The sequence below is a fragment of the Polyodon spathula genome, chromosome 18, assembly GCF_017654505.1.
Source record: "Polyodon spathula isolate WHYD16114869_AA chromosome 18, ASM1765450v1, whole genome shotgun sequence".
NCBI lineage: Eukaryota > Metazoa > Chordata > Actinopteri > Acipenseriformes > Polyodontidae > Polyodon > Polyodon spathula.
In genome coordinates, this window is record NC_054551.1 from 15,598,769 (window position 1) to 15,618,841 (window position 20,073).

Consider the following 20,073-nt stretch of genomic DNA (forward strand, 5'->3'; position numbering starts at 1 on the left):
GTGAGGTCTCTACTGGGATTAGCCGGTTATTACGAAATATTTCATCCCTGAGTATGCCACAGTGGTCAATCCCTTAGTTGACCTCACCAGAAAGAGCGCACCAAACTTAAATAACTGGTCAGTAGAATGTCAGGGGGAGTGTTTGATATTGAGACTCTGCCAGGCCCCGTGCTCTCATTACTCCAGACATCACTAAGAGATTCATCTTCTACACTGATTAGTCGGGTGTCGGTTTGGGTGCAGTCTTGTCCCAAACGGTAGATGGAGTAGAAGACCCCAACTTATACATCAGTTAAAAAAAATGCTCCCTCAGGAGCACAACTACTCCATGGACGAAAAGGAGTGTTCAGCCATTTAATGGGCTACTCACTCTTTAAGATAGTACCTGCTGGGACATTCATTTGATCTCATCACTGACCACGCCCCACTCAAGTGGTTAAGCACAATGAAGGACAGCAATCCACAAATAACTCGGTGGTATCTGGCATTGCAGCCCTTTATGTACCACATGGTACACCTTGCGGGGAAAGACCACCAAAATGCGGATTATTTTTCCCGGGAGCACTAATTCACTCACTAAAGGACTCGTGTATGTATTTTTTGTGTTATGTGTGGGTGTATAAAGAACAGGACTATTGGTTGCGGGTCAAACCCACAGATTATAAGTAAAGTAATACACGCTGCTGTATTACTTTTCATTATTATTGTTTACTGTTTGTTATGCCATCAGGCTTTGGAAAACAAAATCATTAAAACACCCTTGCACCTGGATATCGTTGTCTGTCTGTTTCTTCTGCAGTACTGCACTGCATTCACTTGCACACACTTACCCACTTTGCTACACCCATCTATAGACAGTGCTAAGCAATGCCTCAAGGTGATTTGATCTTCTCTCAGTGACCCATCTATAGGCACAAATTCACTTGCACACACTTACCCACTTTGCTACACCCATCTATAGACACAGTGCTAAGCAATGCCTCAATATGATTACATCTTCTCTCAGTGAGACCCACCTGTAGCCCACATAAATTTCATTTTGGTTACAGGTGGGTGGTGAAAAAGTTAAAATGTGCATTTGTATGTTGTGAATAATAATGACCGCTAGAGGGTGAGATTCTCAAACCTCCATTTTGTGATACTGAAGCAAAACGGTCAGACGTGATGTTTTGAACTGAGAAATATTTTGAAATTAAGAGTTGATAAAATCATTTATTTTCTTCTTTAAACTCGCTAAATGAAAGTTTTATTTGTTTCTGGAAGACGTGAGACAACCTGCAGGAGTGTATTTTTACTTTGTGATACTCTTTTTCCTGAAAACTCTGGTGAATTAATGAAATGTATTTTTTTTTTGTTTAATACTACAGCAGTTACAATGGAACTAAAGAAAATGTAACTGCGTTTGAAACGAGAATATTTTGAATTGTTTAGTTAAGTAAATAATAATAAAAAATAAAAAATAAAAATCTGAGGGTAAAGGATTATATTAATGTGATATTTAATTTGATTTGAATGTTTATTTCTATGGGTAAAAAGTGATGCAAGGCGAATACAAATCTTTTGCAATGTTAAAGATTTATTTTTCTTTAAAGCAAATATAAAGAAAGCATAACAAAAACTTGATTATTTGTTGATTAAGATTAGCATGGAGAGTAAAAGGAGGAAAATAAGTTGTAATTGTGTGTTCTACATTATTTTTTGTAGTTTGATAGTATTATTTATGGCTTATTTCTGTTGCATAAAATGGTGCTGAGAAAAAAAAAAACAAAGCCAAGTTACTTTTGTTTTCTCTTAAAACAAAAGAAATACATTAAAAAATGTGAAAGTATAAGTTTAATTTCATAAAATTGTGTTTATTATGGAGGTATATTTCATTGTTAGATATATAGAGAAAGGTGAAACTAAGATTTAGAAGTGAAACTAAATGGAATGTAGAAAGGTTCATTATATTTCAAACTGCTGTGTGCAGGTTTTTTTTTTGTGCTGCTTTTCGACTCAGAAGACTGAGATGATCTACTGAATCCTCCTGATGAGCTGCAGACATTCTACTGAGAGGATAAGAACATTCAACTCATGACTTGAGAGAGAAAAATAAAACTACTTGGGTAGAACTGTTTAACTAAAGAGAACTATTGAATTAACAGAGAACCAGCCTAGGATTATTTTTTATTTATTTTATTTTTTAATTTTTTTTAGCATTTACATATGCTAATGAGGTTGCAACCGATGTAAATTGCTGAATCATTTTCTGTTTTCTATTTTTCCTTGTGAGGAATATAAACTGTAAAAATAAATTTGCCGGCTATTACAATATACATTTGTAACTTATTGAGTGATTATTAAGCTAGTGTTTAAGAATTACCATTCCTCTTATTTCGGACCTAGTCAAGTTTTATACTCAATGTCATAGAAGGTGGCATACTTATAAATTACAAGTGTTACACATCTATAGACACAATGCTAAGCAACGCCTCCATGAGATTACATCTTCTCTAGTGTGACTGTCATGAAGACGGCTGTAGTGGGTGACATCAGACCAGAAACAGGAACCAGAAAATAAACAACTGATTGGTGGAGTTGGGTGGAGCTGAGCAATTATTTTGCTCAGCATTTAATAATGAACAGAAAGAAAATAAAAGGTTGTAAAGACAAACAAAACACAGGACACGGTACTTTCGCCAAAATAGAGACAAACAAAATGGACTACAAACACGGCGAGCTGATATTTTAACTATTACTATGACTATTACCTCCGTCTCTAATCCCGTTCTCCACTCACCGAAAACACAACCCCAAAAACATGCTGCTTTTATGCAGCTGTACCGAGACTTGATTGCTAATCAATAATTCAATTGGAGTCGCTGTACAACTGCATGTGAATTAATAAAGTGCAATTCTCTGTGCTCGAATATTATTACATTTTACCTGCACGTGAAGTGCTGTGCAATCCTCGTGCCTAAATACAAATATACATTTTAAACACTCGTGTTACACAGACCCATTTATATCTCGTGTGCCAATGACTATACACCAACATTAACACACAACACGCAACATATAACATTGAAATACATACAGTCCTCCCTGTCCTTCACCTCTATCTTCCTTCCATCACATTTTATTTATTTATTTTTTTGTAATCCAAATTTTTTTTTGTTTCCCCAAAAACTGCTGTTCCTGCTCTGGTCTGCGTCTAGGTGGCACTAGTAATCCCACAATGACACCACGTGTCACGAAGACGGCTGTACTGGGTGACGTGAGACCAGAAACAGGAACCAGGAAATAAACAACAGAGAGGTAGAGTTGGATGGAGCTGAGCGATTGGTTTCGCTCAGCATTTAATAATGAACAGACAGAAAATAAAAGGTTGTAAGACAAACAAAACACAGGACACGGTACTTTCGCCAAAATAGAGACAAACAAAACGGACTACACAGACATATTTGATATTTGAACTATTACTATGATTATTACCTACACCTCCAATTCCATTCTCCACTCACTGAACACACAACCCCGAGTGAGTGAAAACATGCTGCTTTTATGCAGCTGTACCAAGACTCAATTGCTTATCAATCATTCAATTGGAGTCGCGGTACAACTGCACGCGAATTAATAAAGTGCAATTCCCCTAGCTCGCATATTATTACATTTTACCTGCATGTGAAGTGCTGTGCAATCCTCGTGCCTAAATACAAACATACATTTCAAACAACTTGTGTTCCACAGACCCATTTATATGCCGTGTACCAATGACTATACACCAACATTAACACACAACACGCAACATATAACACTGAAATACACACAGGGGCGGGCAACTTTGCCACAGTGACCTATCTACAGGCACAGTCCTAAGCAACACCTCCATGTGATTACATCATCTCTCAGTGTGACCCATCTATAGACACACAGTGCTAAGCAACTCATCCATGTGATTACATCTTTCAGTGTGACCCATCTATAGACACACAGTGCTAAGCAATTCTTTGATGTGAAGAGGACAGATGCATTACATACTGTGTTTCACCAATCTGCAGGACATTTATGGTACATTTCCTGAAGCTATTAGTTAAATAATTACTAAATCCTTGTTTAAACTCTTATATCCCTCCTGTGCAAGTCGATCACATGACCAGTTCTCCTTCCATTTTCCACTATAATCTCCACAGAGCTCTCCCAATAATGGTTTAGCAGTGTGAGGGATGCATCTTAAAATAAAGAACTGACTTTACTGTGGCTCGGCACCAGAAATGCAGACATTATCTTTCACTACTGTATATACAATATACTTTCATTATGCAAAAATTACAGTGACCAACAATGTGCAACACACAGAAATATCCTTAAGGAACCAAATACTATTGTTTTCAAATTTGAGCATTTACAGAAGCTTTCAGTTTGGAGGTAACATCAAAAATTCCAAAATGTTAAAGTAACTGCTATTTTTGTGGTAAGATATCTGACAATGTGGGTGTCTTGGGAACAATGCATGACACTTGAGAGCGTACTTAAATATAAAGTACTGCTGACCACTACCAGCTACCAAGCCAGCACTACAACCTGGAGCACCTGCACTGCCACAACAGGGCCACAGGACTGAGAGCGTCCGCTCCGCAGGATAACTACTACGGAACTCTTATACTCTGCCACATACTTTGTGTGGCAAACTTTTATTCTTAGCTTTGTTTTCTTTTCTTAATTAAATCCGGTGCTAGCATTACCATTATTGGTGCCCTAGCTTTGGGGCCAGTGTTATTAAATCTGCACGCCTGTGCGCCATGTCAACGCCAACTGCTCTGTCTGATTCACTATTATTCAGTCACAACCCATGTATGTAACACCACCCTGTTACAACCCCAAATTCAAATACTTCTTCAAATAATTCTTCTTAACTAACTCTTAGCTTGTGCTGAAGTATACAGTGTCCAGACCAAGCACTTCTGTAGATATTAGTGGCAAGTGCATCATATCCATCCCCAGTCATTCTATAAATCATTTACTGTTTCAATTACTTGTGTTGGTAGTGTATGTATGTTTGTATATATAAATTCATATCTGTATGCAGGTATGCATATCATTTGTGCTAGATGCTCTTTTGCAGTAAATAAGAAATTAAAGGCGATTGGTGCAAACCAAGAAGAGAGACATATTTCAGTTAGACTATCCATAACTGATTACCCTTACACCTAATGTGAGGTAATAACAGTCCAGGACCAGCACAAATGGGTTCTGTGAAACCTCTGAAAAGGCATCTTTGCTTACCCTGGGGGCAGAAGACAAGCTCTGAACCACGAAGATGACAGGATTCCCCCCGTTTTTAATGGCCTGCACAGCATCCCCATGGCTTGCATTCTGTAAGTCTACTCCAGAAACCTAGCCAAAAACAGAAGACGATGCTGTTAAACTTCTTCAAGCAAAAAGCATTAATACAAGTACAAACTCAACACCAAAGGGGATCATTTAAATATCTCAGCACCACTGTACCTACAAACACCAAATGATTTATGTTCCGATTGATGTTGAGAGGTGACAAGCAGCAGTGAGTGCTGAACAATTATTCAAAATCCATGCATTATTGGCTTTATTAACATTATTATTGGAATCCCTTTTATGTTTTTTTCATCCAAAGGCAATGCTAAAGTGCTGCATTGTGGTACCTCTGCCATTGGATGGTATGGGATGGAGTGAGTTACAACTACACTGAGTGATGAGGTACCAGGAGCATTTTAAAAAGCTGCCCAGCCCAAACTGAAGAATAAGAATTGAGACTGTGATGTGCTAAAGAAAATAGCATTAGTTGAAGCCTTGGTTAGCACTCCTGTAATACCGAGTCAAAGGTAGAGCTGCTACTCTTTAGATTACTATAACAGACATTTTGTGCATGTCAAATTCTATAGTGACCCAAACTAAAACATTTTAAAGCTACTGCTTGGGAACTCATCATTTCATAATCAGGCATCATAGTATCCACTCTCGAGAGTTTTCACCAGACAGCCATGATAAAGATGTATGCCTTACTGACAGGCAGTTACAAGACTTTCCTTATTTTATTGACCACCATCTATGGCTGCATATTTTTAATAACATTTTCCACAGTAGTAACTATTGACAACCTAATCATCATTCAAAACCAAGGTACTTGAAGCCCTAACTACCCTTTCATCTAGCTGACAGTCCACGCTGTTCCAGGGCTCTCCTGAGTCAAGTGTTATTTATGCTCTGTTTGTTTTTCTAGTCCTCTGATATCCTTAACTCGCTCAAACAGTGACCCCTGCTGGCAAAGGGGAGGAATCATCATTGAGGATCACTGCATGCTGAAGTAACACTCCTAGTGACCAGTGACAATAGATCCCAGACAGTTTACTCGAGTTACATTTCAAGCTTGTATTGGATTACAATAAGATATTGTACAAATTGCTAATTAAAAAATTATACAGTTGTGTTATGATCATCTACCTCAAAATGAAAAAAAATACCTGGTTATTCTTCATTTTCTAACTGGTCAGGGTTTGCATGCACATCAGGGAAGCACACAGTATGAAGACCACTGAAGTACTTGTTTTTCAAAGTACAAGGATATATAAGATGGGAAACTTACCTACTAGGGATGGCCAAACTTGAAATGCTAAAACTAGGAAAGCTTCACCTTTAATGGAATTACCACAGGGTATACAGTAGAACCTTGCTATCTGTAAGATACCATACCCTGTATTAATACAGCGTCTGTCATATCTGATCCTGTAAGATACCATACCCTGTATTAATACAGAGACTGTCATATCTGATCCTATAAGATACCATACCCTGTATTAATACAGAGACTGTCATATCTGATCCTATAAGATACCATACCCTGTATTAATACAGAGACTGTCATATCTGATCCTGTAAGATACCATACCCTGTATTAATACAGCGCCTGTCATATCTGATCCTGTAAGATACCATACCCTGTATTAATACAGAGCCTGTCATATCTGATCCTGTAAAATACAATACCCTTAACCGATGGACTCATTTACAAATGCTGCTATCAACTTAACGGTATAGATGGATACTGACCAATGCACATTTCATTATGTGTCTAAAACAATCAATTCAGCTATTGGCAGGACAGAATAGATTCAATTGCAGATAAAAAAACAGACCCTAGAAAAAGGGCATTGATGGAGACCCAGGGGCAGTGGATTACTGTACTTTAGTGTTTCAGACAAACCTGCTGTGCTTGTATTTGTTAATTTATAATGCCCCAATGTTAATAAAGCAAACACAATGTAGTATAAGAACTCTCTGAGCTGCAATATTTTCACATATCCGATGGACCCCTGGAATAAATTCAGTCAGATATGGTATAATAGGTTCTACTGTATTTGCAGAAATATTGCCACATTCTTATTCCCCCATGTGTGTCTAATGCCTTTTTGTGCAATTTTGCCAATTTAAAGTCAGTTTTCCTTTGCTGCATTCACAAGCTACTGGACAGTAGAAGACAAAGGCCAACACCAAAGCAGATGAAATTTGTAAGAATTGGAGGACGTGTACCTCGAGTATCTTGTCTCCTGTTTTGAGTGCTCCGGTCCTGCCAGCGGGACTGTCGTCCAGGACCTGTTTGATAAAGATGCCCTTCAGCTCCTCCCCGTTCTTCAGCCTTTTGATCACGGCCCTGCCCCCGACAATACTGATTCCAAGAGACTCTGAGAGCTCATGCCAGACCTCCACTCTGAGGAGAAAAAACAGCTGCCTGTCAGCACAGCTTTGTTGAAACAACAATGCCAGGACTGTCCAGCCATTGCTGTCAATACACAAGACAATGATAGGACTGAACGTTATTGCTGTCAATACACAAGACAATGCCATGACTGACCACCACTGCTGTTAATACACAAGACAATGCCAGGACTTTCCAACCATTGCTGTCAATACACAAGACAATGCCAGGACTGACCGCTATTACCATCAATACACAAGACAATGCCAGGACTGTCCGCCATTGCTGTCAATACACAAGACAATGCCAGGACTGTCCCCCATTGCTGTCAATACACAAGACAATGCCAGGACTGACTGCCATTGCTGTCAATACACAAGTCAATGCCAGGACTGACCGCCATTGCTGTCAATACACAAATAGAACTATCAATCCAAATCTGTTGTAATGCATAATGTTTTACTTTGTAAGTACTAAATTCCTCTATTCCAATTGGCTGCACATCTCTCACCATTTACGGCTTTGATTGGTTAAGCCATCAGACATGGTTGAAACTCACAATAACGGGTAACTAAGGGTTGAATAGGAACTCACAGAAATTCACTTTCTTGCATAATAAATTATTTGCTATGTTAGGTGGTGGCATTCTGTTATGCACTGTATAGTATTCACGTTCATATACATTAAAAATCCCAGGCTACCCACAAACTAGGATAACAATGGCAGGCAGGAGAGAATGACCAATCCCTCAACTGGTGCATTTCAGGAGATACCATATACGCTCAGAATGGCACCCGGGTGCTTATTTTCTCAAATGTCTCTTTATCTGGACAGTTATTGGATAAGAGTGTCTATTTGAGAGTAGGTCCTAATTGGCCACTGTGAAATCACTGATGCACCACAGCTTACATGACCGGGACACAGTACCTGTCAAGTGATTCATTCAAATCTTTTACATTGTTAAACACTTTATCCAGCGGCTCAGACAAGCCTGACATGCAGGTTTAGCTGAGGATGTTTAATGGCAAACAGGCTACAACAGGCTATGAATAAATAAAAACTCTGAGGTTAGGGCCAATGCACACCAGAGCAAATAAATAAATTAACGTATTGATTTAAATGAACTACTGCACACTGCAAACAATATCTTCATTCTGTATAGAGACTTCTATTTTTTTATTCAGTCAGTTCATTTCTGGTGTGCATTGGCCAAGTAGCGGTGTTCTGAAAAATACAGCGTATACATCCCCACGTGTTGCTACAACTGTTTAAATAACATACTTGTAATTTTTCTTTTCATTGTTAACATCTTGACAACTTTTTACACTTATAACTTCTTATAAAGTCTGTTTTAAAGCTCTCTTCAAAATGTCCTCTCTAGTGCATTGGCGTTTGAGATCTGTCCTCTAAATCACTGCAGGAAGAGCGATACATAAAAAAAAAAAAAAGTGCTCTGGCTTTTCTGTTCCGTACCACATCATGGATTGTTATTGCCGTGCTACCTGTTTGACAATTTGGGAAATAATCCTTACACTATCAGTGCACTACAGCGGACATAAAACAAAATCTTCTTCAATAATACTTAATTAGTTTAATTGTGTATAAGAAAAAAGAAAAAAAAAAAGTAACATACGATTTTAAAGGAATGGGTGCTTTGGAGCATTTTAAAAGGAGAATCCTATTATGCTGCATAACTCCAGAAGATACGAGGTACACTCAGTGCTAGTGCTAGTCTAGTGATTAATTATCACAGAGGCTATACTTAACGACTGTTTGGATCAACTGAATAAATCCAAGATTGCCTGCAGTCACTGATACTCTTAATAACATGTGCTAAAGAATGTCCTCAGCATGTTGCACTCACTTTCACACAGATAAAATAAAACAGATATAACAGAGGGTACATCGAGTATACTTGAAGATAACTGTCCTTCGCTAATATAACAACCTTTTGGATATCCTCCACTTGGAAAACGTATCTCCTCGTACACTCCAAGTAGCTATAAAGGGCCAGGTTCAGGATCAGCAATGTCATCTGTATTTTGAACTGATTGCTAGCTGTGTTCAAAAGCAGATTGTAAGAAATGTTTATCTGCTGGAGACAGTGTCTTGAGTGCTACGGCTTACACTCGCTCAATGTATCTGTTCACCTAATCACTCACGGCCGGCTGAAGCCAAGCTGTGCTCCTGAATTCCCGAAAGAAAGGCCCTATTCCAGTAAGACTTCTCTGCAGGGATGATTTTGAGCTCTACCCCCTTATCTTACCTTCTTGCAGGTCCCCAATGGCTAAAGGCTGGAGTCTCCTCTCCTTCACCTTCTTCTCTCTCAGGCAGTTCACTAGAAAGAAACAGCAATGCTTAAAACCAGTGCTTTATACGCTTTATGGGAGAACTTACCAGTCCATTCTTTACTAGAACTTAAAGCTCTTCCTATTGTACATGCAGTAATACTGTCTAGCCTGGTGGTTGCTGGTACATTTACTGAGCATATGCTACATATTTATCAGAGTTGTAGGACTCGAGTCCGGGACTCGGACTCGAGTCACGGCTGCAAAAGACTCGGACTCAACTCAGACTTGACCTTGTGTGATTTGGACTCTAACATTTGGGCTCCATGACTCTGAGATATTAAAGACAAATCCTTTTTTTTATTTTCTATTACACAAATAATATTATAGTTACTAGGAAACCTGTGCAACCCACCCAACAAAACATTACCCAATCACTGGTTAGCCCTGTTGTTTTTGCAGCCAATCATAGTAAGAATAAGAAATTGGAGGAGAGTTCGGTTGCAGAGTAAACACCACCCCACACAAGTCCAACTGGTAAACATCTCCCCCACACAAATCCATCTGCAGCTATGGCAGACCAAATTCTTTTAACAAATAAGGATTGTATTCTATAAGGAATAAATGATATCAGCATGGTAAACATAAATACTTATTTCTCTTTACTACTTTAAGTAAAGCTCTGTAGACATACATTTCTAAAACTGCATTATTGAAAAATACGTAATTTAATCTTGAGTTTACTGAAAACAAAAACGAATGAAATAACCATATAAGTTATAATCATACTTTTAGAGCTTCTTAATTGATATCACAAAGTTGCTGTGTGATTAAATATTCTGTTCATCGCTTCTAATCTCCATTCGTTCCCAGCACACACCATCACTGTTTGCAAGCAACGTAAATAAATTCACCTGGCAAATTCAGTAGAAAATTCAAATATATCTATCAGACTGATAGGACAGAAGGACTAAATGCAATCATTGCTTTCACAAACACCACTTGCAGTTTTAGGGTTGCATAGCTGTAGTTCCTGCAGAGCGGATGCTCTCCTGAGTATATTCAGCTCCACTCTGTAGCATTGCGGTGCAGTCGCCCACAGCAATCCCCACTGGATATTTTTATGATATTTTTATGCCCATGTCAGTGGTGTATATATATATTAACAGCAATATATTTTTCAACATAATCCTGATTGTTTTGGAACATATAAAAACATATGAACGAGAGGAGGTCCATCCAAGCATGTCTGATTTCTAGCAGATGATTGTTCTCAAATTTGCACCTTGGGGTTTGCACACCTGAGCATCATTTGTTTTGGGGTGATCTGTTAATTAAAGGATCCAAGTGATTCTGCCTCAACAACATGACTTGGTAGCCCATTCCATATCAAAGTCTAGCTCCACTTAATTTCCACCATATGCTCCGGGTTTCTGTGTTGCACTTAATATGTTGGTTAGAGGTAACTATGTAAACTCCTTTTAAGATTTTAAAAACTCCAAGTCATGTCCCCCCTTTTTGAAAAGTTACATGAAAAAAGGCAGTGTGTAAAACACTGCTCTGTGGAAATATGAAAGAAAAAGTGTAGCGGGGCACCTCAGGAGACAAATCTCACTGTTCATCATGGCTGTGAATAATAAGCTGCCTTTGCCTGATTAGGCTGTAACAGACTTCTAATTCTCATCAGTGCTGACATTCTGTAACACAGGGTGGAACTAGATGTTCCACTCATCCAGTGCTTAATGTATAAAGAAAGAGATGCCATGGCATAATTAATGACAATAACACCATCCTTCATTCAAAATCATAACACATTTATTTGAAAGAGTATTGTATTTAAAGGCAATCGCAGGACATATAATTTTTAAAAAAAGTGCCTGCATACGTGTTTTCTTATGGTTTAAAAAAAACAAACACATTAAAAGGCATTCAGATGACTCCAGAACAATGACATTGATTAAAAAAAAAAAAAAAGAAAAGAAAAAAACGCACCCCAACACGAACTTTGTTTGACCCACGGTCTGCACTATTATCAGTGATGTGTATGCAAATGAAGCCACTGGTAGATTACAAAAACGATGAATTAAACTTAAGCTAGGTAGTTGCTATCTTAGTATGTTTTTATTCTATATTAATGAAATTATATTCATTTAATAAGACAAGAGAGAACCAGATCATTATTATTTTTATTGTTTTGGTTTAATACAATATAGCAGGCTAATGTTTCTATTGAAGTAGGCTACAATATTTTTTTCCATTAAAAAGCTGTCATTGTTCTTTGTTAAAATTAATGTTCAACTATCATATTTTATTGTGTTCTACTCATTTAATCAAACCAAGTAGTGTAAGAAGTTGCTTGTATCGTGCATGACATTTTTCAAATCAAGTAAGCTTATTTGTGTATATAAAATGATTACAGAGTTGCAGCCAGTGTCATTTCACTTAAAGGCACTCAAACTGAAATCATAATGTAAGACGGTCTCTCTTTAGAGCACGCAAGAACTTGCAGACTTGTTACAACTGTGTTGAGAATTTAAAAAGAAAACATTTTATGAGATTTTTAACTACAGGTACCAGCACTATGACTCTACACGCCCAGAGGTTAGAGCCCCTGCACAAATTAAGCACTGCACTCATCCAAAACAAAATGCCAGCCAGGGAGGGGTGCAGCTCAAAGGAATACATCCATGGTAACATAAGATAATGCAGTGGATCTGCAGTCTTTTGATAATAGAAGATATTTCAAATTACATCCCAGTAGTGGAAGAACGGAAAATTATTAAGGCTTTGCAATATAATTTGGTAACTGGAGAGTTCTCCTTCTGGAGAGAAGATGGCATAATAAGCAGTTAAACCTCATAGGCCCTCTGCAAAATGTCAGAAAATGTCTCAATTTTGGTAGCCATAGTAGTGCTGATCAAATCAGATAAAATTCACGTAGTACTGATCAATCAGACAAAAATCATGTAGTATTGATCAATCAGACAAAATTCACACTTTTTTTAATAAAACAGCTTGACTGAACAAGTTTACATGATAAGAATTGTCTTACTGCAAAGCAATGGGTGAATCACCTCTGAAGATCAAAACATCTCTAGGAAACAGCTTAAAAACACACTGGTATATAAGCCCTTCAAGCTTATGGATTCTGACCCCGCTCAGTGAGATGAGGTTAAAAGCTCTGTAACCACGAATGCAGACAAGCCCGGCGTTTTTTTCGTATTAGTTAGAGACTTTCGCTTGTGGTCGCTGGTTCAAGTCCAGCCATCACCCTTTTAAACATTGCAATGGATTTCTTCCTCACCGCTGATGGGTTATAAATACAGGTATCAGCCTAAGATAAACATACTTGCCTCTCAACTGCACAGCTTGCTCTTCAGCTGAATGGTAAGACGTTCATGTTAGAAGCGTATGGCTTGGGTTTGTGTACAGCCCGTTGGATTCAATTCACTAGGTTGAAATGCCAATGCATGGCAGCATGGTTTTCCTTCCTTGCTGCTGCTGCTTTCTTCCCTTGAACTCAGCACTACTGCAGTCTAAGCTGACCCATTACATTCAAACTCTGCAAAAATCCAAACTATTGACAAGTCGCGTCTTCAGAAAAAGGGTTTTGCTCAAATATGGTATCAATTACATTGACATTAAAACAAAACTCAAACTTTTAAAAAATTGCTTTTTTGTGGGGTTATGAATACATGCACAATATATTTTCTGTATCGATGAACAGTAATAAGTAGACAGTATAGCGAAGTGTATGAAATGGGCGACTGCTGATGCTGAATCAACGGAATCCCTGAAGACACAACTTAACCTCATTTTGGTATTATATCAGTTCCAGAAACTGATGTACATTATGAGCCAAATGTCTTCCTTTCTTTGGTAAATTTTTGAATGCCTTGACTACATCATTGTGGACAGGCTGTGGAAAACAACAAGGAAGCTGCAAACAAAAGAACTCAAATTCTCCCAGACTGACATACTGAAAGTCCACGGCCTCCTTGTAGCCACAGACTCTTCATAAGCTGCATTAAAGGATGCCTTTAACAGTATCATCACAATTGGATAAGCTGTGCAAACTTTAAAATCTAACATACGTGCAGGTGTCTCAACTACAAAAGATACTGAAATATCACACCCCCTGTGATTTCATCCTTTACATAGCCTCAACACCATATTATTCAACAAGGAACCCTATTGGTTAACAGTGTCATATATCGAAAAATAGTTTGTGCGATTACTCACAACCAGACAGTAGTCTTCAACAGTCAGCATTCAACAATGCTCTTTAACGTCACTCCGTACTTAACTGTCAAAACATTATTGCCTTCTGCAGTATTCACCTTTAAGTGTTTTCAACCGTTCCCCTTACGTCCCCAATACACTGTATACTGGATGTTTCTTTTTCAACAGTTTTCCACTATGATCCTCAATTCCAGTCAATATCTGTATGCTATTACTGTAGCACTGTGCACATCTTGTATCTAAGAAGCAATATACAGTGGCTCTCAAAAGTATTCACCCCCCTTGGACTTTTCCACATTTTATTATGTTACAACATGGAACCAAAATTGATTTAATTAGGAGTTTTTGCCACTGATCAACACAAAAAAAGGCCATCATGTCAAATTGAAAAATAAAAGCTACAAATTCTTTTAAATTAATTACAAATATAAAACAGAAAATAATTGATTGCATAAGGATTCACCCCCTTGAGTCAATGTTTGGTAGAGGCATCTTTGGCAGCAATTACAGCCATGAGTCTATTTGGATAAGTCTCTACAAGCTCCGTCAAGTTGGCTGGGGACCTTTGGTAAACAGCAATTTTCAACTCTTTCCACATATTCTCAATTGGATTGAGGTCAGGGCTTTGACTGGGCCACTCCACGACATTGACCTTTTTGTTTTTAAGCCACTCCAGAGTGGACTGTATGTTTGGGATCATTGTCCTGCTGGAAGATGAATCTTCTCCCAAGTCCCAGGTCTCTTGCAGATTTCAGCAGATTTTCCTCCAGGATTTCTCTGTACTTTGCTGCATCCATTTTGCCCTCTATCTTCACAAGCTTTCCAGGCCCTGACACAGAGAAGCATCCCCATAGCATGATGCTGCCACCACCATGGGACATAGGGAAGGTGTTCTCAGGATGATGTGCAGTGTTAGGCTTGCCTCAAACATAGCGCTTAGCGTTGAGGCCAAAAAGATCTATTTTGGTCTCATCAGACCATAGAATCTTCTTCCACTTGGTCTCAGAGTCTCCCACATGCCTTATAGCAAACTCTAGCCGAGAATTGATGTGAGTTTTTTTCAACAATGACTTTCTTTTTGCCACTCTCCCATAAAGGCCAATTTTGTGAAGAACCCAGGCTATTGTTGCCGAATGCATAGTGTCTCCCAGCTCAGCCGTCGAAGACTGTAACTCCTTTATAGTTGCCATAAGCCTCTTGGTGGCCTCCCTGACTAGTGCCCTTCTCGCCCGGATACTCAGTTATGCCATATTCTCTCCATTTCTTAATAATGGACTTTACTGTGCTCCAGGGATATTCAATGCCTTGGAAATGTTTTTATATCCTACCCCTGATTAGTGCTTTTGAAGAACCTTATTCCACCTTAACTGCACACAGGTGGACTCCACTCAACTAATTATGTGACTTCTAAAGACAATTGGTTGCACCAGAGGTGTATCATAGCAAAGGGGGTGAACACTGATGCAATCAATTATTTTCTGTTTTATATTTGTAATTAATTTAGAACAATTTGTAGATTTTATTTTTCACTTTGACATTATGGACATTTTTTTGTGTTGATCAGTGTCAAAAACACCTAATTAAATCCATTTTGATTCCATGTTGTAACACAATTAAATGTGGAAAAGTCCAAGGGGGGTGAATACTTTTGAGAGCCACTGTAGCATGCATAGATTCTTGTTACAAGTTATACTGTGATTTACCGGGGGGGGGCATTTTTATTAAAAAATTGTCAGTTCAATGCATGCTGAGTTGATATGCCATTTTATTAAGAACTTTCTCAAGTGAGATGCCATCCATCAATCCATCTAACCCAGCTTCCCTGGTTGGGGTGAGCCTCCTGCTTGTCCCAGTGATTGGCTTCAGAAAAGGCACTGCCATGCTTGCCTGTGGCTTAATGATCCCCAACTGGGCACCTCTTCAGGCACTTGCACAAATCAGTGAAGCTTCAGCTCACCTAATAACACACAACTGTTATTGTTCCACTGGACGCTTGTAGTGCGGAACACAATTTGGTTTAAAATGTTTATTTCAGTCATTTCTTAGATACTAATTTTTGTTATAGCTGCAGGGAATTATTTAAAATGAAATACTGCTTGGACGCCCCAGATGTTAAAACCTAATTAAAACACAAGTGCTAAGCAGAGACTCCAATAAACTCATGTGTGACTGAGCCAGCCTGCTAGGTTAAAGCCTTAGTGCCTGAATCCGAGTCCCACACTGAAACCTAATGAGCGACACTCTAATTGTGTGGATCTTCCCATGTTAGTGTGGGATTCATTTTTTCACAATATTTATGTCAATACATAGATGATCACATCAACTTCATCTTAAACCTCACTCCTGCGGTACAATGATTCTAGTAAATCTAACGGTATTGCTATCATTTTGTATATCTCATATTTTCCTAAATGAAAAAGGCACACATTATGTAAGGCCCACCACATTCCTTAAGGCAACAACATTTAACTATCAAAATCTCTCCCCTGGAGGACAACATTTAAGTTTCAATGCATGATGTTGCCAGCAAGCAACATATTTTACAATCCAGTGAGGACCAGGGTTCAATATGATGCAATGTGAAGAGGTGGGGCATCCCTTCAGGAAGCTGGACTTGTAAATGGGATGTCAATGAGTTAAGAAAATGTCCTCCTTTTTTATACAATTTGTTGATAGTTTGATCATTTAAAAAAAAAAAAATGTGCTTATAAAATCACCAAGGGCACGTATGGGTGTGATGCTTAAAAGTACATACTGACCATGTGTTGCTCGAAAGCAATATAAGTATAAAATTAACGGCATACAAGTCTAGAGAGGTTATGCTAAGATAATACAATGCCCTAGTTAGACCCCACCTAGAATACTGTGCACAGTTTACGGCACCTTGCTACAAAAAAGATACCACTGCACTTGAGAAGTAAGTTTAGAACAGAAAGTAGGAAGCACTTTTTTACATAGAGAGTTATAAATGCATGGGATAGCCTGTCAGGTGAAGTAGTAGTATCTAAAACACTGGGAAGATTTAAAAAAAAAAGACAAGATTCTGTGCTTTAAAATTAGATTCCCCAATAGGGGAGAATGGTGTGCTAAATTCTGCCTGCAGCACTGGGAACCTTGTTGTGTAACTATTAAATATAAACTCTACTTTTCATTTACTTCAATTGGCGCATAGATTAAGCATATGATTCCTTATCTAAATAATGTTTGTTGAAATATATATTAATCCAAGTTATTACATACTCTAAATTCAAAGGTTATATGAAAGCATTACTGTTATGTAAGCGTATGGTATGAATCCAGGTGTGATGCAATCCTGACTGTTAAATCTCCTTCAATTCTCACATTAAGCTAGTTTGACCACTAGTATTCAGGAATTCTCTATTTTGTGTTGTCAGTCTGTGTTATAAATATATTGATGTTGTTATATTTTTAAACCAGTGTCTGAGTTTGTTTTTGTTCTGTTACTAAGCACTGTACTAATTAATAATCTGGCCTAATATTGTATCGATGTTAAATTGATGGATCTGAACTCAAAGGATATTACTCTACAGAGTCCATTGTGTATATTCCTATTTACATTTGGGGGCAATAATTGCAATGCAAGTTAAAACAAAATTAGTAGTTAGAGGTAATTCCCTAGATAACTAAATTAAGTAAATGTTTGCTACAGCACTATACTGTACATTAGGTACAGTAAGATTTACTGGGACATGATGGCCCCATACTGTACATTAGGTACAGTAAGATTTTCTGAATTATGATAGACGACCAGAATGAACCCCCCCCCCCCCAAACAGCCATTCACGTACCTGGCTGGAGTTTTGATCTGCGCCGCAGTATGAGCTGCTATAGTCGCCACCTGGCTCTGGCTGGGCTTGTCCACATCCTTGACAGGCAAACCAGGTAACCTATTAGACCAGGAGAGGGGTTTCAATTAAGCGTCATGAAAAGTTGTTGAGGCATCATTTTGCAACTGTGTCATGTCTTGTTATGTGTGTTTTCTATAATTCTATATTGTTGTCTTTGCTTAGTTCATTACTTAGCTTCAAATTACATTTTCTAACTCTCTTAAAAGTTATAGACTGCTCCTTTTCCTATGTTTGCAATCATTCTGAATGGTCGCAATACTCAAATACTATGTACTGTGCTTTTCACAGTTCAGGAGCTGCTCTTCCATTTTAGTTGCCTGCCAGAGACACATGTAATGCAGGCTAGTGTTTCAGACAGTGTTTTTATATTAGTAACAGCCAGCACCATCGAGTGCACAGACGTGTATTGCCAAAAAAACAGACAGAAACTTTATCACTAGATGGCGCTGCCTCTTACATCTATAAAGACACATTGGCTTATTTAGCATATGTTACATGTATCTATGAGGCAACTAGCATTGGCCGTTTTTACGTCTGAGCTAATTGTGTGTTGGTGCACCAGACGTATTGAAAAAAAATAAGTCAGACATATTAACGTCTCACTTAGGGTTTACGACCAGATTTTAAAACTTGGACTTACATCCTGTTGGTTCACTCCAGCCCTGGTGATTTAAATTTGTATTAAAAGCTGGTTTGGAGGCACGTGGCTCCGGATCCTAGATTTGTGCTGAGGAGCCCCATGTCGACACTCCCAGCACAGGTGACATGCACTTGTGATTACACTCGGGGACGAGCACTGATTAACAGGGAGGAATATAATGCATCTCCTCCTTGCGTCTGATGAGTCGAACATATACTGACATTAGAAAGAGACACATACTTGCCTCACGACTCGAGCGCTTTCTTTTTAGTTGAACGGCAAGATGAAATGTGGGGTTCAACTGTCAACCCTTGCCTCACCATTCAGTTCAATGGGTTGAGGTGCCAAGCTATTACAGCATACTGTTCCAGTTCGTTTCAGAGTGTACTTATCATTAGCTTTTGTTTGCCATCTCAGGAGAAAACAGCATGTTGTAATTTAAACCTAAAGGTGAATTTGGTGTCCGTGTGACTATTGTTATACAGCATAACCACATGTTGCATGTCATCATTTTTTTGTTTGTTTTGAGGGGTGGGGCACATGCTTCTGGTATTTGATGAATTTTGAATTATGATCAAACCATGACTGATTCATGTGCAATCAAGTCAAGAGCGGTTCCATTCTTTAAACAAAACAGCCCAGCTCGTTCTCTTTATGACCTATACCTATCAGATATAACACGCTGGGATATCACACAGCTCCACTGGAGTCTATGTTAAAAGGCAGTGATTTGTTTAGTCTATGACTGTCAGACTCACTCAGTGACGGTGTCCTTAGTGAGATGTCTAGCCTGTAAGGCCTGAGGCTGGGCAGGCTCCTCGTCCACAGCATCAACAGGCTCCCCTTCTTCTTCCTCCTCCTCCTCCTCCTCCAGTTGTCTCTCTGTGCCTGGCCACTCCTCAGGGTCGGCACTTTGCACAAGTAGCCCCGAGTGCTCAGAGTCATTCTCCATGCGATATCCTGCCAAAAAGAAGAAAAATTTAAACTGAGAATGTAGCTTGTGTATTATCACAGTACAATGACCCATGACTCAAGGCATTTCACATAACACAGAATCAGTTTAGCATTTGTAGTAGTTCATAGTGTAGACATATCACAATGTTTTTAACACTCTGATTCCCAAATTATGAAATATTATTAAAATGACTAAACGGTGGTTTGAAAGGAGGATTTTTATTTTTTACTACCATTTTCGGGTAAAATCAGGTTACATTTTGATTTTTATAAACTAGGTTTTATATAGAGTTGAGATAAATCAGTCATCCTAATTTTAACAAATAAAACATCTGAAGCTTTAAACTGAATATACTTCAATACACTTAT

The 20,073-nt window shown here is 38.4% G+C and overlaps 1 protein-coding gene across 1 annotated transcript in view; it reads right to left on the minus strand.

The window, feature by feature from the left end:
* patj (PATJ crumbs cell polarity complex component) overlaps nucleotides 1-20,073 on the minus strand; it is a 250,035-nt gene that overhangs the window by 186,622 nt on the left and 43,340 nt on the right. Inside the window, exons 6-10 of the mRNA XM_041278026.1 lie at nucleotides 19,509-19,710; nucleotides 18,051-18,149; nucleotides 9,978-10,049; nucleotides 7,546-7,723; nucleotides 5,266-5,376 (exon numbers count right to left, since the gene is read on the minus strand). Of these exons, the coding sequence (XP_041133960.1) occupies nucleotides 5,266-5,376; nucleotides 7,546-7,723; nucleotides 9,978-10,049; nucleotides 18,051-18,149; nucleotides 19,509-19,710 (662 nt within the window). The remainder of the gene's footprint in view (nucleotides 1-5,265; nucleotides 5,377-7,545; nucleotides 7,724-9,977; nucleotides 10,050-18,050; nucleotides 18,150-19,508; nucleotides 19,711-20,073) is intronic.